The 23,413-nt window shown below is 44.1% G+C and overlaps 5 protein-coding genes across 7 annotated transcripts in view; 2 read left to right on the forward strand and 3 right to left on the reverse strand.

The window, feature by feature from the left end:
• Nucleotides 1-135: 135 nt before the first annotated feature.
• Nucleotides 136-8,389, reverse strand: LOC307236703 (uncharacterized protein). 3 transcript variants are annotated; one of them, XM_080009194.1, is made up of 7 exons: nt 8,265-8,389; nt 6,514-6,993; nt 4,852-4,935; nt 1,640-1,811; nt 872-1,468; nt 648-753; nt 136-498 (listed from the first exon to the last, which is right to left on the reverse strand). In XM_080009194.1, exons 2-7 carry the CDS (start codon nt 6,805-6,807, stop codon nt 306-308), a joined length of 1,446 nt encoding a protein of 481 aa, XP_079865320.1. In that variant the 5' UTR covers nt 6,808-6,993; nt 8,265-8,389; the 3' UTR covers nt 136-305. The 3 variants fall into 3 exon arrangements, with proteins under 3 accessions (XP_079865320.1, XP_079865321.1, XP_079865322.1); XM_080009195.1 differs by lacking the exon at nt 8,265-8,389 and having other exon boundaries at nt 4,852-5,934; nt 6,514-6,582; XM_080009196.1 differs by lacking the exon at nt 8,265-8,389 and having other exon boundaries at nt 4,852-5,162; nt 6,514-6,542.
• ndufb10 (NADH:ubiquinone oxidoreductase subunit B10) lies at nt 8,385-10,788 on the forward strand. Its single transcript, XM_080009197.1, has 4 exons — nt 8,385-8,547; nt 9,510-9,648; nt 10,266-10,405; nt 10,632-10,788. The coding sequence occupies exons 1-4, from the start codon at nt 8,400-8,402 to the stop codon at nt 10,718-10,720; spliced, it is 516 nt and encodes a 171-aa protein (XP_079865323.1). The 5' UTR covers nt 8,385-8,399; the 3' UTR covers nt 10,721-10,788.
• A 902-nt stretch (nt 10,789-11,690) lies between these two features.
• rps2 (ribosomal protein S2) lies at nt 11,691-14,983 on the reverse strand. Its single transcript, XM_080009657.1, has 7 exons — nt 14,950-14,983; nt 14,544-14,678; nt 13,397-13,486; nt 13,174-13,281; nt 12,531-12,864; nt 11,905-11,996; nt 11,691-11,818 (listed from the first exon to the last, which is right to left on the reverse strand). Exons 2-7 carry the CDS (start codon nt 14,673-14,675, stop codon nt 11,735-11,737), a joined length of 840 nt encoding a protein of 279 aa, XP_079865783.1. The 5' UTR covers nt 14,676-14,678; nt 14,950-14,983; the 3' UTR covers nt 11,691-11,734.
• An 847-nt stretch (nt 14,984-15,830) lies between these two features.
• Nucleotides 15,831-17,231, reverse strand: rnf151 (ring finger protein 151; the record flags this gene model as incomplete). The annotated part of the gene is made up of 3 exons (XM_080010133.1): nt 15,831-16,331; nt 16,677-16,773; nt 17,074-17,231. 3 exons carry the CDS (start codon nt 17,229-17,231, stop codon nt 15,831-15,833), a joined length of 756 nt encoding a protein of 251 aa, XP_079866259.1.
• A 1,410-nt stretch (nt 17,232-18,641) lies between these two features.
• The window catches only part of tbl3 (transducin beta like 3), a 28,673-nt gene continuing 23,901 nt past the window's right edge, over nt 18,642-23,413 (forward strand). Inside the window, exons 1-8 of the mRNA XM_080009637.1 lie at nt 18,642-18,769; nt 18,904-18,955; nt 19,683-19,778; nt 19,865-19,912; nt 20,008-20,149; nt 20,473-20,557; nt 22,250-22,420; nt 23,141-23,216. Coding sequence (XP_079865763.1) covers nt 18,738-18,769; nt 18,904-18,955; nt 19,683-19,778; nt 19,865-19,912; nt 20,008-20,149; nt 20,473-20,557; nt 22,250-22,420; nt 23,141-23,216 — 702 coding nt within the window. The 5' untranslated portion in view covers nt 18,642-18,737. The remainder of the gene's footprint in view (nt 18,770-18,903; nt 18,956-19,682; nt 19,779-19,864; nt 19,913-20,007; nt 20,150-20,472; nt 20,558-22,249; nt 22,421-23,140; nt 23,217-23,413) is intronic.

The raw sequence follows: 23,413 nt of genomic DNA on the forward strand, positions 1-23,413 counted from the left end.
AATTCTTGTGTATAGTTTTTCCTTATATGATGCATTTTTCAAATAAGTTTCATTCTGATTTCATTATTAGTGAGCCATTTTAATACTTGTTTTAATATTCTATTCGTGATCTTACCTCCTTATATAATATAGTTACCATGTGACAGAGAGAACAAAAGATTTTATAAATATATTTAATTGTATTGATCATAAATCTTCGGTGGAGATGAATAATAAGAATCTCCACAGTGTGGACATGAGACCCTCCCCCAGAACTGTGATACATCCCATTACTATGAGTCTTCACCATCTGGGGGTCGGGGAGGTCACGTGGTCGACTCCTCTTGACGGGATTTCTTCGCTGCCTTGGCCACCCATGGGTTTCCTACGTTGACTTCACCGTCCTGTGTTCTACTCTCCACCCAATCCTCCGCCCGCTCACTCCTCTTGTTCCCAGCAGCAGAGCAGACTGAAGGGAGGGATTCACGTAGGAATTCTGCGTCTTGCGGATCTCGGTTGCTTTTGGAGGGAAATAAACATTTATTAATTTAAGGGGGAAAAAAACAAACATTTAATCTGTTGCCGCCCACACCATTTACTTTTATCAGTGAGATACAGGTCTGTCTGCATCTCAAGAGTCACTATTTAAGATCTCAAAGTCCTAGTACCCGCTGCTTGCTTCAGATCCTTCCTCCTGTTTGACTGCTGTTGTTGATAAGGCATTAACAGAGAGGTCTCCAACGACAACAATGTTGATTTCTGCTGGGTTCATATCTAAAAGGAAGAAGTCGTTTTGACCATTATTCACATTTCACGTAACAAGTCATCTCTTATTTCATTGTTAAAATGGAGAACCTCACCAGCGAGGTGGGGTGTAGGGGGGGGATCAAACCTTTGTCGCCGCTGATGTCGACGTCGTCTTGATGTTCCCGAAACAGCGTCTGCATCCCAGCACCACCACCTCCCGGATCAACATTGGTCTGAGAGCGTCCCAGGTTCTCACAGGCCGTGCTGCCTTTTCCACGGTCAACGTCAACTTCCTCTTGTTCTTCTTTCACGGTCAAGATCACCAGGTCCGTCTCTATCTTAACATCTGTAACTATGAGATGTGCTGGTGATACTGGAGTGTGTCTTGAAGCTTCAGACCCTTCCTCCCCTTTCACGTACAGTGTTCTCACATCAAGTCGCTGTGCAGCCACGTTGGACTCGTCTCCATCGCCGACACGTCCCATGTTCTCACAGGCCGCGCCGCCTTTTTGAAGGTCAACACCAACTTCCTCTTGTTCTTCTTTTACGCTCAGGATCACCAGGTCCGTCTCTATCTTAACATCTGTATTTATTAGATGTGTTGGAGACACTGGAGTGTGTCTTGAAGCTTCAGACCCTTCCTCCCCTTTCACGTACAGTGTTCTCACATCAACTCGCTGTGCAGCACCATTGGACTCGTCTCCATCGCAGACGCCGTTACTTATTTCTAAGTAGTTTGAGTCTATAAATGAAATTTGAGACCATTGTTTACATGTTAAAAAATGAAGTTAAGACAGGACTTTCCAAAAATACCATCTGATCCCAAACATACATTTTTTATTCTTTGCACTACTCCACAAAATCCAATCTGTTTGAAAATGACTTCAATGCCACTACAACACCACGCCCTCACCGCCGCCTCTCCTCGGGGTCTTTCTGTTGATCTGCTCCGTTGCAGCCTGCTCCACCACCCCACAGAACCTGCACCGGGGTTGGGGCGTGGGCTCAGTCTGGCATTCTGCATCAACGCCTCTCTTCGCCGTCTCTGGCTCAGTCTGGCACGCCACTTCCCGAAACCTTTTGGTCTTTAAAAAAGGAAAACTTTATTCATACAGCACATTTAATTTGGCATTAAATACAACGCGCTGCATTGAGGAGACAATAATAATAATTTATATATATATATATATATATATATATATATATATAAAATGTGTACGTAGATGCACAAACACACCCACATGCATGCAGTAGATGCACCAAAATTAATAAATTGCAGATGAAAACAGAAGTTTTGATGAGGTAATCCGTCGATTTGTTTGTTTAAAAAAATCCCATATTTGATATGTATCCAGTATTAATCTATGTATACATTTGGTGGCGGGGTCTGTCTTTACCGCCATGAAGAGCAGCTGTGAATGAAAAAACAAACAAAAAAAAACAAAACATATCTGGTGGTGGTCTGTAAACTGTCCATATAGATGAAAGGTAGAGGTGTGAATCTGAACTGGCCTCACAATGCGTTTACGATTCACCTGTCAACGATTCCCGATGCATCTCAATGTATCACATCCCCAATTTTCTATATGGGCACCTCTGTACTTTTTTGGTAATGACGGGTCATCACACTCACCCCCATTTCCTTTTTTGTGATCTACCTGCTCCGTACTTTCCATGTAACCATATAAGGTCATGTTATTTAGTCCCATAGCCAGTGCCTGACGTGCGCATGATGTTCCCTGAAATGTCCCGAACTTTACGATCTTTGTTGAACGTCAAACTTGTGTCACAAAGCAAAGTTCAGCTTTTACACTATCCACAGTGTAACTGCACCTTGTGTGACATCTGCCGGGTAAAAGTCACCACAGAGAAAATAAGAACCAGCTGGTCCCCGAGATCGCGGCTCTCTTCATGAAAAGACCCTTGGTGCATGTTCTTAAAACTTTGGGCCAGTACTTAATAAATACTCATCTTCTTCTTTGTCTCCTCGGTCCAGCCGTCTAGTCCAAGCCGACTTAATTAACCACCGGCACCGGGGCCTGCGCAGGGAGAGGTTGAATATGATGGCGAACACTGGGCAGGTCGGCACGCGTTTTCAGAACACGCTCGGGGATGCCGCCCCGGCCGGCTACTTTCCTGGTGTTCACCTGTCTCACCTCCAGCAGCGGTGCCCGGTTCTCTTGTGCTAACCAGGGGACTAATGCGTAAGCACCGGCGTTCACCGTGGTGGCCACGCTGCCTCTGTAGTCCATAATACTCCGTAATCCCTGCCGCATGTGTCCCGTGTCAGACGGCTGGAACCGGGACTCCGCTCTCTCCCTGTGCCGACGCTTTGCCTCGTCCACAGCCCTCCTCAGCCGGCTTCGTAACCGTCCATGTTCCCCGACGCAGCGCGAGCGTTCACTGCCTCCTGTACGGATTTGTCAAAACCCACGGCATCGCACCGTAACCGCGGCAGCCGCATCCTCCACTAGCTTAGCAATGAGGTTCGTCACTTCCGTAAAACCGGCTGACGTCGGCGGGGGTGGAGCCGAACGCGGCCCGGTCGATGTCACTCAGCGCGCCTTGCAGCCTGGCTTCCGATTGGCCAGCACCCGATCTCCCTCGTCACCCGAGCTTCCCGAACACGGTGGAGATAATTCAGTTTTGTGTAGGCTGTTATTTTAATCACAATGAAATCCGTTAATTGGAATTTAATGGCAGTGTCCGGGTTATTTTTTTTTTTCATGTCGGCCTAATAATATTTCCAATCTCCCGATTATGTTCTGTCACTGCATCTGAATCGCGACGCATCCTAATACCGAGAAATTTCCACACCTCTAATGAACATTCACAAAAAAAGTACAACGATAATCCCTGAACTTCAAGTGAACAACAAAAGTAAAACAAACAATTGAATCGATCAGAAGGCAAACTTTGGAGAAAACAAAAGTGACCTCAGCACGGAGACGAGGGTAAAGCAGGATGTTGAAAAATAAAGAAAATGTATATTCTATCACTTTTCAACAAGTTAATATAGGTCTCTGAGGTGCCCAAAACCTGCCGCAAGTAGCGCCAGGAGCTTTCCAGATAATGACATGATATATGACCTCAGGCAATGCTGAAGTCGGCCCCCAATTTCACTTGACGCCAAAATGAGCAGCCCATTCACAGCGTCTGTTTTCACGGTGCCTTCGAGTTCCACTCAATTTTTAGACCGTTTTTGTGCACGCAGACCAGCTAAAACTAGGCCTGGATCTGCACAAATGTTTGTCAAGCCGGGACTAGATTACAATAACAAGCCCATATTGCATTTTTAACACCACTTCTGATTTGTGAAAATGCGGGGGAAAAAAAAAAAAAAAAAAAAAAAAAGGAGATTTCACCGCTTTTTTCTTCACATCTCGACCACATTGGACAAGGTCCAGATCAAAAACCTCTCTACTAATACTGCTCCAATCTGGGCTGGATTAACCTAGAGAGGATTAAGATTCTTAGAAACATAGTTGCAGATTTGTGATATTATTATTATTCTCATTGTAAAAACAGGCATATGGTGGAATTTACAGCATAGTGTCCACCTGATTTTCACAAATATGCGACTATGTTTTTAAGAATCTTTGGCCTCCCTGGGATAATCTAGTCCAGATTTGACCAGTCTAAGTAAAGTGGGTTCAGATCCGGACCGGGTCCAACACTTGACCTTGAGTGGAACTTTTGTGACACCAAAAGGTTGGTAACACCGGAACCTTATTCTCTGTTTAGGATAAGGTCCCGGCGCAAAAAGCGACTTTTACCATGTGAGTCACTGATACTGGTATTACACTAACGCAAAGTGTATTTGTCGATCAAAAAGGTCATATTAGCCTCAGCTTCCCTTACACTGCCCAGTGGACCACTACAGCTTTATGGTGTTAGCATGCTAGCTGCTGGGTGCTAATCTAAGTTACAGTTTTTACAAAGTTATTGTGGATCCTGCAGCAAGTAACATAAGTCACTTCATATGAAATGACATCTCTTATATTACCTCAGCTACTGTGTTACTGTTAGCTAAAAGCTGAGTGAAAATCAAAGCTGGTGCTAAATGCTAAGCTAATGATAAATGGCAAAAGAAACGCACGGCACAATCATTTTCTAGACACTTACATTTCCCTCGTCTGTGGTCTTGTCCCGGACGGTCGGCACCGCCTCCTCGTTCAGGTAGAGCTTCTTGGCCAGCCCCACCCGGTACTGACCCAGGTTGGTGAAGCAGTCGGACACAAAGTGGTTAGCACACACGTACAGGTTTTTGACCACCGTAGCCGGGGCGCTGCCGTCGAAAATGAAGCGGATCCACTGGGCCCTCCTGTCCTCCGCCGCCGGGGGCTGGTGCAATGATTTGTGCTGCTCCGTGCAGCCCACGACGGAGCAGTTGTGCTTAGCCCGCTTCGACATGGCGCCGCGCGGCTCGGCGAGCGCTAGGAAAACAAAATGGCTCCTTCATAAAGGAATTCCTCCGGGCCGTGGGTGGAGCCACTCAGGCGGGGGGCGGTTCTGATTCTAACGCGTCTCAATGTGACATAGGACTGAGACGCAAACGTGAACGGCCGACTGGGTTGTTTCATTTCACCGCGTGTGTGTGTTGGTAGAGCATCAGAGACCCAAATGTGTGTCCACAGCGCAGCGGAAAAGTGACTTCTTACACACACACTGTACATTATTCACATCATGTTATTATTATTGTATTTTTGTACTATAACTGCTATTTGTATTGTTTTTATTGTTCAACGATGTGCATTATTCACATCATTATTATTGTATTTTTTGTATGGTACTACTACTGTTATTTCTATTGTTTAACACTATACATTATTCACATCATCTAAAGTGTAATTGTATTGTATTTGTTTGGACTATAAATGCTATTTCTACATTTCTTTGTATTGTTTAACACTATACGTTAGTCATATCATTTACATTATTATTGTGTTGTTTTGTACCATTACTGCTACTTCTACTGCTTTTTAATCCAGATATAAATATTCCAGCCAACACAGACGATTTTTATGGATCTCGACCTGGGGCCCGTTCATTTATGTGTTTTGGTTTTTTTCTTGAGTCGAGCTTCCCCAGCCCGCGTGGCGTGCGGCGCCACCCGGAGCGTTTCCGGCGACAAAAGTTTTGTGCTGGTTCTCGGGCGGACGGGGCGGCCTCGAAAATCAGAGGGAAGGCGGACGGTCGTCATGCGTCCTGCGGCCGTTCACCATCGTGACAAATGAGTAAAAACAAGATAAAATGACATTGTTTATATATATATATACACATTTACCTTTTGGTGCTTATATAACCTCCAACTAGGCTTAGCTCGCCAGGAGCTACAGTAGTATTTAAGTACAAGTGTAAGAATAATTCGAAAACGCAGGTTGAGTTCAGGCTCATTTAGGAGCCACAGCCCTTGTCGGCGACGGTCTGCACTTCATCTCACATGTGGAGTTGTTTGTGGTGTTGGCGTGTTAGCTGCTGGGTGCCGGTCAAGGCCACAGTATTTACCACGTCGCTGTTGGGATCCTGCGGCAAGTAACACGAGTAACTTCATATGAAACTTGAGCAAGACACTTAACCCCTAATTGCTCCTGATGGCTGCGTCCGTCGGTGTTTGAATAATTGTAAGTCGCTTAGGATAAAAGCGTCTGATCAATGACTAAATGTAATGTAAAATGTAATGAAACGACGAATAAGTGCTAAGCTAGTGCTAAGTGCTAAGCTAGCGCTAAATGCTAAGCTAACGCAAAACAAACACGCAGCACAAGTGCCCTTTAAAGCGCTTACATTTCCCCGGTCCGCGGCTCTGTCCCGGACGGTCGGCACCGCCTCCTCGTTGAGCTTGAGGTTCTTGGCCAGCCCCGCGCGGTACTGACCCAGGTTGGTGAAGCAGTCGGACGCGAAGTGGTTCGCGCACACGTACAGGTTTTTGACCACCGTGGCGGGGGCGTCGCCGTCGAAGATGAAGCGGACCCACTCGGCTCTCCTCTCCTCCGAGGCCGGGGGCAGGTGCAGCGTTTTGTGCTGCTCCGCGCAGCCCACGACGGTGCAGTTCCCGTGCTTTGCTCTCAGCTTCGACATGACGCGCGGTTCCCCCGGTTCGGTCCGGTTTCCCCCGGTTCGGTTCGGTCCGGTTTCCCCCGGTTCGGTTCGGTTCGGTTCCGTGCGAGAGAGCGATGGCGCGCAGGCAGTGGGCGGGGCTGCTGAGGTGGAGGGGGCGTGTCTAATCGCGAGCGACTCCCTCGGTGACGTGCAGGAGGGCAGCAGCTTTTGTTTACCATGGAGGTATGGTGGACGATTTGTGCCAATATCAAATGTGACAATAATGAATCATATATAGAAATGAATAATTGTATATGGAAATAAATAATTAAATATATTAATAAATAGTTACACGTAGAAATAAATAATTAAATACATAAATAATTATATATCAAATAAATTATTACATTCAGAAATACATAATTGAACATATAAATAAATAATTATAGATTCAAGATTTTTTATTTGTCACATACATATACATACTTTCATACATATACATATACATACTTTCATATATATAGGAATAAATAATTATATGTAGGAATAAATCATTAAATATGGACACAAATAATAAATGTGTTGGATTTAATTATTTCTGTTAACTTTTTTAAGTAATTGATTATGTAACTAATTCATATTGGCACAAATCGTCCTTCACAGGCTTTCATTACAGCTCACAAAATAAAACTGGACTGGGTCATCCTATTTCACAGCGTGTGTTTGCTGGACCCATCGGATCCCCAAATGCAGGTGCCCAAGCACTGAAGAAGTGGGTTTTGGGTAATAGGTCCCCTTTAAAGGGGATGCATAATGTATAGATTCAAGATTCAAGATTTTTATTTGTCACATACATATACATACTTTCATACATATATGCAGTGAAATGTAATGCAACGCACCCGGTGATAACACACAATATGTTCTAGGAAAAAAATATATATATTTCTAATAGACCGACTGACTCCTAAAACATTATACAGTAAGTTGAATACTTATAGAATAAAATAAAAAAATATAGAATAAAATAAAATACAATAAAAATAAAATGGAATAGATAGAGGGAATATGCTTATGTATGTACAGATATGTGCATTAAAGTGGAGTGTGAATTAGTTGATTCTAAACATTCTAGTAACAGTTTAATTTGAATAATTTGATTGAAATTTCAAAAGTAGAGCATTTCAAATGCACCATATAGCCCAAATGTCTTTCTTTGAGCAATATATCTTTTTTAATCTTTGATATTGGTAAAATAAAATTAACCTGAATTGTGTTGATTTATTTACGGAACACTTACTAATACACAAACAGAACAGCTAGGGTACAATACAGAATGTTTATTTTTAAACATTCTAACCGGTTTCATAGCCTTTTCATCGGTGGAATGCAAAATCATTTGAATGATGGCAGTAAAACCCAGGTAGAATAGGTTTCTGTGCATGTGCTGTACACACACTCTACATGCTCCAATGACAATATCACACTGAACTGACCTCTACGGCGCCATGTTGTTTCTGTTGCGCATGCGCGGCGCGTCGAGGCGAGCGGACGAGGTCGAGCCGGAGGATCCTCTCGTTCTTCTGTGTTTCCCGGTTGAAGGACAAAAAACGAATCAAAATAAGGGCGGGATGCCTTCGGACCACGACCGAGACGCCTACCCGGAGCCCCCCAGACAGACCCCGGCGGTGGACAAGCAGACGGACCTGCCGAACCCGGCTCTGATCGCCTCCAAACTCTTCTACTACGCGGTGGATCTGCCCGTCTCCACGTTCAGAGGTGGGGACGCGCCGGGGGTTCGGGTTCAAGTCTGTGTGTCCGGCCGCGACCTCACAAAGTGCCTTTTATTTTCTGAACAGATGTAACAAGTGGAATAAAGACAACAGCGTTGCCTGTGAGAAACCACCCACGTAAACACGCTATGCTAACAGTGTATAGCCAAGCTAACCCCGGCACACTGCGGGTGTAGCGTCATAACAAGAGTTTCCGGGGCGCCCGCGCGTCCCCAAACTGCTCAAATAAAACCTTCACTTGGGCTATTCCTCACGGACAGTAGGCCCCCAAAGTCATTAAGTAGTCCCTACGTTTGGATTTGAAAGGCCTTGAAAGCCATTAAGCATTCCATTTTGGTTTATGCGGCGTTCATGTCAAAGTCATCCGACTGATTTAACTTATTTTCCATTGATTTAATGATTATTTCTTGTCAAAACGAGTCAAGGAAAGGGTAAAGAGAAAGCTTGTGCTGTCTGGAGGTGTGTGGAGATAAGGTCCTGGTCGGTTCCAGTTCCATCTCTTAACTTTACTGTATGAGATCAATTTAACTGGTCCATTAACAACCTAGCTCTCAACCTGCTTCTACCTAATACTAACTATATACTATTTACCTGTTTACTTACCCACAATACTTTATTCAATAATAGAATAATTCGTCCATAAATAAGTTAAAAATGTTGTTCGAGTTTGTCTGAGAAGCATTAGGTATCACACTCTTACACCTAGTATTAGTACTAGTAGTAGTAGGAGTGTAGTGGTGGTAGTAGTACTGGTACTAGTACACCTGCATCATTTTGCAGATCAGTGTTTTCAACGTCAATGTGGTAGCAGTTCTAAAACGTTCTCAAATGTTCTTGTGAACTAAATACCCCCCTATACTATACAATACTATACTACACTATATGCTATATACTATACTACCATACTATATGCTATATACTATACTATCCTGCCCCCATCCCATCTAGGATTTGTGGAGAGCGTCCAGTCTGGCAACCAATCCGTCTACTACCACCAGAAGTTCCGACGCATCCCTGATCTGACGGAGTGTCAGAGAGGAGACTACGTCTGCTACTACGAGGCGGAGATGCAGTGGAGGAGAGACTAGTAAGTGTCTGCTTCACCGCGACACAGCTGTGACGGGTCAAACCGTGGAGGATGTGCTCGGCTTGGTTCGCGCTTCCGGTCCAGGACGTGGTGACGGTGTTACCTCCTGGATGTGTAGATGCTGTTTTGTGTTGTAGGACCCTCCCTCTTGTGTTTCTGGGTCGTGTATTCAGGAATGCTGTGCCGCTGCTTTTTTGGCTCTTGGTCTCTCTTGTCCAAGAGGTTCTGAAAGACACTGACCTGGTAAAATTTAGGTTAATTTAAATAAAAACCTCTTTGCGGTTTTGCTTTCTGGTTTTTGGGCTGGGAAACCCATCTACAGGGACTTTTTAATTCCCATGTGACTCCTGCATCTGTAGGAGAACCTCTGGTGATATTTAAACAGATGCTCACTCATAAGATTTAATTTATCTTTTCATCATTAATTTTAGGATATTTGTTGTTTAGGATCTGCCTGCCTGTCTGTTTATCCATCCATTCACCAAACAGGAATCCACTAAATACTAGTACCTTATTATCATAATATTATTTTGTGCTTCAGTTCAGAGGACGTTGTTAGAGACATGTTGCTCTTCTCTCATCTCACGGTGTCGTCTCCACACCCCACCCCGCCTCAGCAAGGTGGACCAGGAGATCGTGAAGGTGATCCAGGAGAGGATGAGGGCCTGCCAGCAGAGGGAGGGGGCCAGCTTCCCACAGAACTGTGCCAAAGAGCTGCAGCAGTTCAACGACGTCGCCAAGGCCTTCCAGTTGCGCTGTGAGTACCGCACTGCCACCCGGCTGGAGTTTGGGGAACACCTCCATATCCATCGTATAGCGGATTAGTGTTTTCATTATATATTTACATACTGGACCAACAATCACAAGTAATGCTATGAACCTGAAGATCTACTATATTGATGAAATATATATACACTTTTTACTCTGTTTAGTGCTATTAATCACTCTTGCACCCCACAAAACTTATTTCCGCCTGTTTCCAGACGGCGACCTGGGAGCCTACGCCAGCGGAAGAAAGTGTCTGATGAAGCAGAAAGAAAGGATGATTGCAGCTCAGGCTGAACAAGCCTGAATATACAACCCTGCGACTGGGTCTCTCCCTCTGTGTGATAACTGTAAAATAAAGTTTATGTAATAAGACTCGTGCTTCTGGATGTTATTTGAGGGTTTTGTCGGCCGACCGGCTTTGACAAACCCTGGAAAAAAATCTGAATCCAATCCAAAGATGGTTCCAACTGGACAAGTTGACCCGAAGGTTTTTTTAAGAGCATGTTCACACGGAATGGTTTGTAACTGAAAATCACTATGGACTAGTGAGGGTTGATGTTGAGGAGCAAACTATTTAGAAAACTAAAGTAGCTGCAAAAGGGGCAAGGTAGCACAGCCGTTATAGAAACTTGAGCATCTGCATTAAAAATCTAGATTTTTCCCCCCAAAACATTATGGTGGCCTGTTGAATGAAAAATGAAATAGATAACAGCACATGGTAATTAGTGTTTAAACCATTAAAAGGCATTTTATCTTTCCAAGCTGCATTTCATGTTTCAAGCCCTCTAGGCAAGGTTATCTCAAAAGACACCAGCCAGGTCTAGCAGGAAATGTACATTTTAACTGGTTTCAGCTCGCTCCTTTCCCAGGCACCAGGTGGGCCACACCACCGATGAGCGATCACTTTGAATTAGACTTCACTTCGCATGGTATGTTCTTAGTCTATATAATTACATTCCGTACTGCTATCTAACACTTGTATCCAGTTGAATTTAGAAGCAGGCGCCCGGGCACTGGAATTAGAGGCTGCTCCGACGGTCAATGCGTGTTGTTTCTAGCCTCATGGAAGTCGCTTTGGACAAGAGTTTGCTAAACGAATGCAAATATTCCTACAGCAACAAACTCAAGTCCCACCTTCTCCGAGGTCACTTTCCCACAGGGAATTATAATTAAGTACCCATTAGTCATGTTTACTGTTTTTCACAATGGTCAAACTTTATAATGATAGCGATCTTAACCATGTCAACACGATTATCAAATGAAGGACAGTTGGGTGGTGTTTCAACGCTTTATTCCACAAGCCACTGTACGGAGGAGTTTAGGAGGTGGCGGGGGGGACAGCAGCCTGGTTCCTCTGCACAGACACTCTGGTGTGGGTCTTGGCCAGGTGATCCGTGAACTCCTGCAAGAAGACAGCCATCAGATCCACGCACGTTCACGAGGCGGAATCAAATTTAAAAAAAAAAACCTAACCCGGCGTGTACCGACCTGGTAGGGAGACTTGGTGAAGACCGTCTCCTTCCAGAGGTCGGGGGTCAGGTAGCTGTAGGTCTTTGAGATGGCGTCAAACGTGGCCTTGGCTGAGAAGAGGCGAAAGGGAGAAGTAGAAATATCAGGGCCGGACCAGACTCAGAATATTCGACTCGGCTGTACAATGCAGACGCTCCGCTGCTCTTCAGATCCTTTACGCCTGGCAGAATGTAGAGCACAGAAAGGGGGAACAGAAGAGACCAGGGCGGGGTCTCTCTGCCGTGCACTACTCCGCTCATTTCTCTTTCTCCGTTATAAGACAGCGTCACCACTGCACGGGTGAGGCTGGGCAGAGCGAGGAGAGGTCACAGTTCACTGACTGAGTTGATGACTTTCCTTTGTTTTGTTTTTTTAGCAGCTACGTTTCCCTAAAGAGGGAGGTTCCTTCACGAACGTCTACCTCAGTCTAGATATTGTTCATGAGCAGCAGGTGTATTACACTATTATACGTTATGATAGTGGCATAAAAAGGACACTTCAATTGTTGGTCAATTCTCTGTATGACAACTAGTCAACTTAAATATGACGCTCGTGACAGCCCCAGCAATGCCACAGCGCCCCGGGGGGACCCCACTCAATCTCACCGAAGTTGCCCAGGGTGGCGGTGCAGCCCCTGGCGGAGGTGTAGCAGTCGTCGATGCCGGCCATCATGAGCAGCTTCTTGGGCACGGGGGCCGACACAATGCCGGTACCGCGGGGGGCGGGGATCAGGCGCACCAGGACCGAGCCGCAGCGCCCGGTCACCTTGCAGGGCACCGTGTGGGGCTTGCCGATCTTGTTGCCCCAGTAGCCCCTCCTGACGGGGACGATGGACAGCTTGGCCAGGATGATGGCGCCGCGGATGGCGGTCGCCACCTCCTTGGAGCACTTCACGCCCAGGCCCACGTGGCCATTGTAGTCGCCAATGGCAACAAAGGCCTGGGGACAAGACACAGAGTGTTGATAAGCCAACGTGGACAGGGTGGCTGTGGGTAACAGAGTTAACTTGAACTTTTTTCGCCATTAAGCGCTAAGCATTGCAGGCAAGTACTAAATTGTTGGTACAGGCCAGAATCAAGGGATTGGGAAGGTTATGAACTATTATTACAAGTTTCCTTTTGGTCAGATAGCACGGTAAGCATATCTTACGACTACACTTGAAGGCCTATTATTTGTAAAAATGTTAATTTTAAGACTTAAATGACCTGCAGGAACGCAGGTAGAGGGTCAACCAGGTAAACAACTCACCTTGAACCTGGTGCGCTGACCAGCCCTGGTCTGCTTCTGCACAGGCATGATCTTCAGAACCTCATCCTTCAGAGCGGAGGCCAAGAAGAAGTCGATGATCTCTGACTCCTAAACAAAAAGCGAGGCGTTAAAAAAAAAAAAGAACAAAAAAGAACCCCACCATTCTTAAAATCGGCCTCAAACGCCGGGAAACCTGAGCCGTCGGGCGGCTGGATGAGGCTACCTTGATGGGCAGGGAATACAGGTAGATCTCCTCCAGGGACTTGATCTTCATGTCCTTCACAAGGCGGCCCAGCTTGGTGACCGGCACCCACTGTTTGAGAGAACAGCAGCGTTTAGAATCAGAATCTGGCTTCAGGGGCCAACTTCACCTGTACACACAACTGTGATGCATGTACAGGCAACACAGTAAACACAACTGTGATGCATGTACAGGCAACACAGTACATACAAGGAATATGACTCCGGTTTTCAGTCACTCAGTTCTTACAATACATTCAGCTCAATGTAAAAAAAAACAAACAAAAAAAAAAAATATGTAGAAGTATTGCGGGGGTCTTTAATTTGCAGTACAGGTACTCCTAGGAGTAGTAGGAGTTCCGTTCCTAGGACCGGGTCATTAATCGAATTGGTCGATAAGCGAGGACCCATGTTATTTCACGGTAAGGGGGTGTGGCCATAGTGAACGCTAGTGTAGTGAATTCTGACTGCAGGACGAGACTGGTGATGAGATGTGTACAGTGTATATAGTATATATAGTGTGTACAGTGTATTAAGGGTAATGGGATGTGTACAGTGTATATAGTATATATAGTGTATACAGTGTATTAAGGGTGATGAGATGCTTGGTATTGTACTGGTCAGAGAGCTGGTCTGAACGGTCGTTTAACAGGTAGGTAGCTAAATGAGGAGTACCTACTGACAATGTGTGCAACTAATGAGGATATTCAAAGCCATCGTTTGTGCAAAAGTTAATTATGAAAATTAGATCACATTGGAAATTATAAATATAGTACTATGGAAACTATGCATATATTACAGAAATGATATTATGGAAAATTATACCTATTGTATTACATTATAACAGAAATGACAAATATATTAAGGAAATTATATGATATCATTATGGAAATTATAAATATATTATGGAATTGATGTTATATCATTATTGAAACTGTAAATAAAAGTATAACGGAAATTATATTATTATGAAATGCTAAATACTGAATATTTACATTGGACGAATGAATAATGTGTGGCAGGGACAGTTAAGTGCTGAGTGATGTTTCGCATGGGAAGCTATAATAATAATTATACATTATTAATAAGTCGAGGCGCCACATCAACCACCGTCATCCACGTCAACTCACCTCCTTGTCCTCGGACTTGCCCCGGGCACCGCGGCCCCTGCCGCGGCCTCTCCCGCGTCCACGGCCGCGACCCCGGCCACCGGCACCGAAACCTCCGCGAAAACCTCCTCTACCACCGGCGTCGTCCGCCATTTGCTGGAAAACGATAGAACCGGACTACGTGAGAACCAGCGGCATTACAACCAACACGGGGGGAACGTGAGCGCCATGGACGCCATGTTGACGGAACGGGCTTCCGTCGGCCGTGTTAAATACCATGTTTCTATGTTCAAGTCAATAAATACACAGCCAGCTTTACCGAAAGGTACTTTTTAATAGTTTAAGTAGTACTTTAATGTTTTCTGATATAAGATGCTTCGGATTTAGTCAGATTTTGTCAGGGATGGGGGACGTGCCGCAGACTTACGTGATCTGTATAACAGGAAGAAGAAACGGCGAGAGTTCCGTCACCTTTTATTGGTGGTAGTTATCGCGAGATTTCAACAACAGCCACCTACCCTCCCTACCGCCTCTGCTGGTAGTAGTGTGGTATAACACCCTTTATTTAATCCCATCCAGTCATTGATATAAATCTTTCTTTCTGTCTTTTTAACTACCATGTGTAGTGAGGACAAGCATCAATAAAAAGAGCACAAAATAAATATAAACTATATTTATTTTTAATATCTGTATAAAATAAATAAATATCCAATCTTAAATATAATATCTAATACATATAGATATAAAATGTATATAATTATTATAGATCACATAAATAAATACAAATAGTCGCCTAATGATCACGATGGTTTCACACCACACCAAATACCCATCTAGAATAGGAGACACTCCTGATGCTCCAACTCTCCTGTACTATTAAAACATAGTAAAAATAGTAAAAAACATAGTAAAAAATAGAATACGCAATACTCAAATTCACATGCAACAGTTGAAGATTATTAAGATTATTATAGAGATTCGGATTTAGCCTAAACCGGTTGCCTACAGGCCTGCATGTGAATTGCAACACATGGCATTCATGTTGCTAGATCCAAAATTAAAAGAAAAAGAAAAGGAAACCTGTCAAATTTACTCCATATCTCCATATTTACAGATGAAAAGAATCACTGAGGATAGTACAATGTTGGTTGTTTTATTTAAAGTATGCAGCTCATCAAACAAAAGTTGATACATTATAATATATAATATATCTACAGCGTTAATAACACACCTCAAATTACTGTACATTTGCTAAAATTGTAAACATGGGGAGCAAAAATTAAAACAAAAAAGGGGCCCGACTTTTTTTCAGGAGCTGCTGCTGCTGCTCCTCTGCGTCCCAGAGGAGCTGCTGCTGCTGTTCCTCTGCGCAGAGGAGCTGCCGCTCGACTCCCCCAGGTTCTCCTCCTCCACCTCCTGCAGGTCGTCCATCACCTCCAGGCTCTCGCAGATCAGCCCTATCTGCCTCTTCATGTGGGCCATGGTGCTCTGCATCCTCCTCATCTTCCTCTGCAGCGCCATGGCGATGGCCCTGTGGTTCCTCTGCCGGGCCTCGTACTCCTGCCGCAACTGCTTGTAGCAGTTGTGCTGGGACTGCGTTCGGTGGGACAGCACTGTGCCGCAGCCCATGTGGCAAGGCTGCCGCCAGTGGTCGCAGTGCCGGGTGTGGGCGTCCAGGTCCCTGCGCAGGAGCTGCACGCGGCAGCCCTGGTACGGACACGGGACCAGCTCAAACAAGCAGGCCATGCTGTGGCTGTACTGCTCAGAGAGCGGGAAGGTGTCCTGGCAGCCGCGGATCTCGTTTTTACACTGGAGGAAGGGCGTGAAAGGGAATGTGCATGTGAAAGAAAGGCACACAACATATTACTTATCACTATCAACTAATTACCATGTACTTGTGTAGCATACTGTACTTTTATTTAGTGCGCCTATGCCAACCGCCTGACAAGTCAACACGGTCAGCTGTTCAAGTGCTGCTCCCTGTTGACTTCTGTTTATATGTATTTAATTTTGTCTTATTCTTATCTCTGTTCTATCTCCCTTAACTTACGATGTTCTGTCAACTCCTGCTGCTGTAACACCTGAATTTCCACCCAAGGATCAATAAAGTTTGTTTGTATTATACTGCTTTCAACCCCAATTTATGTCACCTACCTTAATCTTCATACGTCCGATTGATTTACTGAGCTTGAACATGCCAAATATCAAGCTCTGGTTGACAGGCTTCCTGCAGCAGGGGCAGGTCTCCTGCCTGGGGGGAAGTTAAATTGGAGTGAAAAATGTTGCCAAGAAATGAAAAGGGAATTGAGAAATAAAACGACTACTTTGAAAAAAAGGCCATTTTGAAATTAGAGCTGTCAAATGTATAGAAGCAAGGCTCCATTTATCAATATAATAATTTATATCATAATCATTTGTTTTGTTTATTTGATAGTGACTAAAATGGCGTTCAATAAGAGGTAGCCAGAAGATTAATTGAATTATTATGCACGGTGTTCATTCCAAACGGTATTTATGTGGGCCGTGTTTGGAGGGAGGCGCCGTTCATTACCGCTTGAGCCACTGCAGAATGCACTTTTTGCAGAAGATGTGGTGGCACGCGGCCCTGACCGGGCACCGGAGCACGCCCTGGCATATGGTGCAGATCAGGTCGTAGTCGGGGGCCTCCATGAACAGCTCCACATCGTATCCTCCGCCCTGCGATGACATCTCAGAGTCCGCCTGCACGGTGGGAAGGAAGACGCCGGGGGCTCAACTCAGAAAGGAGGCTCCACAGAAGCCCTGCCTCCGCCCGAAAAAAGAGTGGGCCGTTTGTTTTGGTCGTTGTTGTTGTTATTGTTGTTGTTGTTGTTGTTGTTGTTGTTGTTGTTGTTGAATGTGAATTCCTACAGGTTAAACGCATCTCCCACAGTTCCTCACAGTAATATGCGGTGTATGAAGTGTGGAGCTGGACCAACAAAACAAAGAGTCGGGCGGGCTCTTGTGCGCATGTTAAAGCCGACCGCAAGCGACTGCCTTCGACCAGCCCTCAATGTTTTCATGAGAGAAGCAAAAGGTGAAAAAGGACAAAAGCTATTGTTCTGGAAGCCAGGGCCGTGTCATGTGACCATAAAAGCAGGTGTAGCGCCCAGTGTTTTACGCGGATGCTCCGTAAAGTCCCCTTCAGAACCAAACACCTCCTGCCCAGGAGCCTTTTATCATTATTAATTGCAGCTGATTACGGCGTCTACCCCAAGTTTTAAAATGTAAACAGAACCCCCTTCCCCGGGGCCCGTTTCCCGGCCACATCATTGTGATGTCAAAGTGAACAGAAACGCCAACAAACCCACGGGTGACACGCAACCAAACGGTATTATTTCAACTCGGCGACACGGGCTTGACCGACCGCGACAACCGCCCACGGAGTAAGAACGAACGGTGGTGGGGGGAAAAGTTCCAAGCTCACCATAACAATGTCCCCTCCTGGTTAGCCGGCTCCCATCGCCCTGTTTGTCCGCTCCATATCTGCCCGCGCGGTGTGACACCCTCATTATCAATAGGAAACACGCATGAACATTCCTCACACACCGTGAGGGGACGGAACATGCGCGGTCACATATGAACCCTCCAATTTATCCCCCACCCCCACCCCGCCAAAAAAACAACAACAAAAAAACAAAACACACAATAAAAAACTAAACAAAAACACAACAAAATAATAGTGGCCCCCCGCGGGGATAATGGTTGACGCTACGGAGCCTGAGGCTTCTGCGCTGTTCTAGCAGCGGAGCCGAGGCTTCATCAATCGAACCCAGCGACGTGACGTGGTCGCCGGCGGTCTCTCCCCATTGTGTGAGGTCAAACAAAAAACAAATGACGTTTGGAAGAAAAGGACGCGCCAAACAAATCGGGCGGAATGGGGGGGGGGTCGAAACGGGAACGCGTTTCGCGTGTCCCGCTGAAAGTTCATTTTAGTTGTGATCAAATTTTGAAAAAGATCAATAATTACGAGCCCCCCCCCCCGGCACCCTTCCAGCCAACCAGAACGCCGAGCGCCGCGATGACGTAAAATCCCCGCGACTCTTCGACCGCAGCCAACGACATGTGGGATTTGTTGATCTTGTGAAATTCGCTCTGAAGCCTGAAATAACCGGTGCCGATTGTCGAGGTTTGAGCCGATACCGATTGGAATCCCAGCCATAACGCCGCGCGTGTTTGCATGGCATTTGAACAAAAATGGCAACGACGAACCTTCAATTCAAAACCAAGTAAGTTGCACGGTCCCTACATGTGGGTCGCAGAGGTAGCTAAGTGGCTATCGAAGCTAGCCCGGCGTGCTGTCAATAAAAGTGCATTTATTAATTTAACTTCATCTAAGTGTAATGTTGTTATTCCTATAAAGCTATTCTGCTTCCAACAAGATTGAACCTTTCTACAAAGGAGGGAAGGTCCAGGTAAGTTTTCACTCGTTATTGACGCTGTCCACACGCTTGTGTACATGTTATTATTCATTATATACAGACATGTTTTACTTTTATTTGTTTTGTTTTATGTTGTACACTTTACTTTTCCCTATTCATATTTAACTATATCCCTTCATTCAACTATATTTTTTATTTTATACCCAGGGAACACTTGCCACTTAGCCCTTGTCAGCCTTTTAATTCAATTTTATCTGGTGCATGGAGCACATTTTGTATATTCTGTGTCTTCATCAAAAAGTTTAGCTGTTAAGCTGTTTTTTTACGCTATTTGTCTGTCTGCCCTCCCAACTCGTACTGAGGCAAATTCATTGTATATGAAAATGTACTTGGCCCAATAAGATTCTGATCCTGAGATTCTGGATGTTTGATGGTTGCTTGCATTTTCGGAGGATCCCTTCCATTCAATTGCATGGGGTAATAGCTAAAATATAAGAAATGCAGTAAGGAAGGGGGGGAAAAAGAAGGGTCGAGTGTCTCACACAAGATGGTTGCAAGATTTTCTGTGGCGGTTTTTCACCAAACAAGACTTTCAAGGTGTCTTTTAGCTGACAAAATGCAGACCGACATTCACAGTGAATGCGAGTGATCCCCCAAGTATTGCGGCTTGCTCCAGCAATGTGACGTCAGCTTCCCAAGCTCTATAAATAATACCCAATACACCAGCTTGGCGTCTCTAATGTGTCCCCCCCCCTCGTAGATCAGTAAAGATGAAAAGTACATCTTTTGCACTTGTGGATCACGTGTCAACATTTTGGAGATCAGCACAGGAAGGGTCGTCCACAGCATCGAGCAGGTTCGTGCAAATTCTCTGCCCTGATGAAAATATAAACTCTCCTCTCTTTAGATTTTCTTGTCAGTTTGCATGTTATACCTCCTCAGGACGATCAAGAGGACATCTCCTCATTTGCACTCAGCTGTGATGATGAGGTAAGCAAACACCTGAACCACTTATCATTCCCACAAGCTAAATACTATAATAAAATGTCTATATTTCACTCTACTGTATTGCTTGCACCCCTTAGGTGCTGGTGACGGCTAGCAGAGCTCTGCTTCTGAAGCAGTGGGACTGGAAACAGGCCCAGTGCACTCGCTCCTGGAGGGCCATTCACACCATACCTATCGCCAGCATGACCTTTGACCCTACCTCCACGCTTTTGGCCACAGGTCAGCTCACAAAGAGTTTTTAAGTGGGATAACGGGGATTTGATGTGGGATAAAGTACAATCTAATTAGTCTATTTCATCAGATAGGAAAAAGGCAGTATAATGGTGTAAAGGCAGTATTATTTATGCTGAAAACATCCATAAATATTCCAGTATGACAGCATCCTGATGCTGTCATACTGGAATATTCACCATTATACTCATACTCACCCTTGTTTGTTTATGAACAGGAAACCTGTCTAATAATGCTGTGTGTTTTATCGATAGCTACACATTTTTCTCTACGCAGTATTTCACTTTCTAATGTTGCCTCTGATGTGGCAGGGGGTTGTGATGGCACCATTAAGCTTTGGGACATAATAAAGCAGTACTGCACCCATAACCTCAAGGGCTCATCTGGTGTTGTACAGTAAGTTTATATGTCATTATCTCTCTGTCTCAATGTATATATCTCTGTGTGTGTGTGAATATAAATATTAAAAAAAAGTATATACCATTTAGAACTAATATGTTTATATTACATAATAATATCTAGGGCTGCCCCCTGAAAGTCAACGAGTCAAATCATCAGTCAATAATCCATCAGTCGATTGAGATTCTTCAAGTCCAGCAGTCGTTTATTTTATTTATTTATTTTCTGTCAGTCAGTGTGCATTACAATAACAGGATAAAACAAACAGAAGCCAACAAAAAGCAGAGGGATAACATTTCAGTGAGGAATCATAATCTAATCATAAATATATTTATATGTATGTGAACAAGGCTCTCTGTTGCGCCGATCGCGTGCCCCGTTTTTATTTTTGAAGAGGTAACCAAAATAAATTAAGAGAAGAACTCACACTGCTTTATTTTCTGCACATTTCGCATTGGAGAGGGGCCGATCGGGAAGCAATCTGCGTCGTTGTCTTCTTGTGCTTGTGAGAGCCAGGCATATGGAGGCCCTGCCCCTCCCTCGGGGGGGGGGGGGGGGGGGGCTTCTGATAATAGAGAAAATGGTTCTTAGAAAAAGTCTTAATTTATTGCAAGTTAGAAACAGGTTGTACAGCCTAAAGATTCTGTTAATTTATCCAATACCGCTAACAGAACCGGTAACGTCGGAGCTTATCGATACCATGGTCTTTATTTGTTTATTTTAAATTTTTTTAAACCTGTGCTGTCAGCTTGCTGGACATACAACACAGAGTATTTGCTCCATTGCATCTAGGACAGAGTTTATCTGCAAGTGGAGTTCAACTTCTCAAACTGCAATGACACTCTTTATTCATTCTTTAATCATCATCAACAGCTGCTGCAACAACTCTGTGGGATGGCAAGAGCACAGAACCAATATTACCATCCTAAATTTAATTTAGGGTTGGGGTTTAGGCCGGTCTAATACCCGTCCACCCCATGCCATTTTAACTTAATCCTGTATAAGGGGCCTTTATTAACTGTATTAGATCGATGGATGGATACTTTATTCATCCCTTTATTTATCCCTGATGGGAAATTGCTGTGTCACAGCAGCTCACATCAAAACATAGGCAATACAAATTAGGTAATAATAATAAAAATGGCGGAAAAAATGTAAAATAAATCTAAGATTTAGCTATAACTTAAAAAAACAATATTTTTTAAAAACACTAAACCTACTATAATAATTTATTCATGAACTATATAATGAAATATACAAAAATAAACCAAACAATGAACAACAATCATTTTCCAATATACAAGAAATCTATTGATAAACAATAAAAAATTAACCAAAAAAGTAACCATAAAAAAATGCGTCAATATACAATAAACCTAAAACATATACAATTAACAATACACCTCTTGATAGAGAATTTGCATTTTGGAGCCCAAAAGTGTCAGAAACACTGTAATTGGTATCTAACAAGCCTAACCTGAACCCTGTGTATTGCTGCCTGCAGCTATATTCTTTATTATCAATAGTAGCAGTAAAAAAAAAAAAGTGTGTGTGTGTGTGTGTGTGTGTGTGTGTGTGTGTGTGTGTGTGTGTGTGTGTGTGTGTGTGTGTGTGTGTGTGTGTGTGTGTGTGTGTGTGTGTGTGTGTGTGTGTGTGTGTGTGTGTGTGTGTGTGTGTGTGTGTGTGTAGCCTGGTCCAGTTCCACCCGGACGTCAATCTGCTGCAGCTCTTCTCGTCCTCTGCGGGCGGAGGGATCCGCCTGTGGGACCTGCGCTCCAGCCGCTGCCTCTGCGTACTGCAGAGCCACTTCAGCGCCGTCACCGCGCTTGCCTTCAGCCCCGACGGGGACACCCTGGTCAGGTAGGTCACGCCTGGGGGCGGTGCACTCCAAAAGGAGAAATTACCACCAGTTTCTCAATGGGAAGTTTATTCACGATTATACAGTGAGGACGTGAAACGGGAAATTAATTTTAACTCTTGCTTTTATCAAGAACCGTGTCTTGTCATATTTGGACCAATTACAGACAGTCCGTGAAACGGTGAAGAGTTCTATTCACAGTTCTTTTTATAAATGCAGTTTTTTGCTCAGAATGTTCTGTTTTGTTGCCTTTAATCACGGGTCTCTGTACAGTGAAACTGTACTTTTTTTTTTTTTTTTTAAATGTTATCGCAGTGCATCCTAATACTGCTGGTTTTCATTCTAACCATGTAGTAGGGAGGGTTCAGGCCTGGAAAGCCTGCAGGGGAAATCATTGAACTACCTGGAAGAGGTGGAAAACCAGCAGTAACGAGCAGATTTGAGAACTACATTTAAATTAGCATCCACAACTGCTGCAATTGTTTTATTTATTTATTTTAAATATATATATATATATATATATATATATATATATATATATATATATATATATAGAGAGAGAGAGAGAGATTTGGGTAAAAAGAAAACAGGGTTTTAGATTTTTCTTTCAACTTTCTGGCTCTGTGTTGAAAATCTTTTGCTTAAAGAAACCACATTTTTAATGATCATACACTATAATAGTTCTGTACTATATTGTGATTCAAGGCTGTTTTTGTTCTCAGCTCTGGTCGGGATAAGATCTGCACCGTGTGGGACCTGAAGACACGCACTGCCAAAAGAACCGTACCCGTCTATGAGGTAGGACTTTGTCTCTGCTGTGCTATAATTTAACCGTTGAATTGTCTTTAAGTTATAATTTCTGACATGTATTGGCATTGAACATCAGAAAAAAAAAAAGTGGATCATTTGGATGTTTAATTTTCCTGATCCTTACTGATGGAAACTCACCTAATTCATGTGTTATTTATTATGCCTTTTATTTAACCTATGCTATC

The sequence above is a fragment of the Zeus faber genome (genome assembly GCF_960531495.2).
Source record: "Zeus faber genome assembly, chromosome: 11".
Lineage (NCBI taxonomy): Eukaryota > Metazoa > Chordata > Actinopteri > Zeiformes > Zeidae > Zeus > Zeus faber.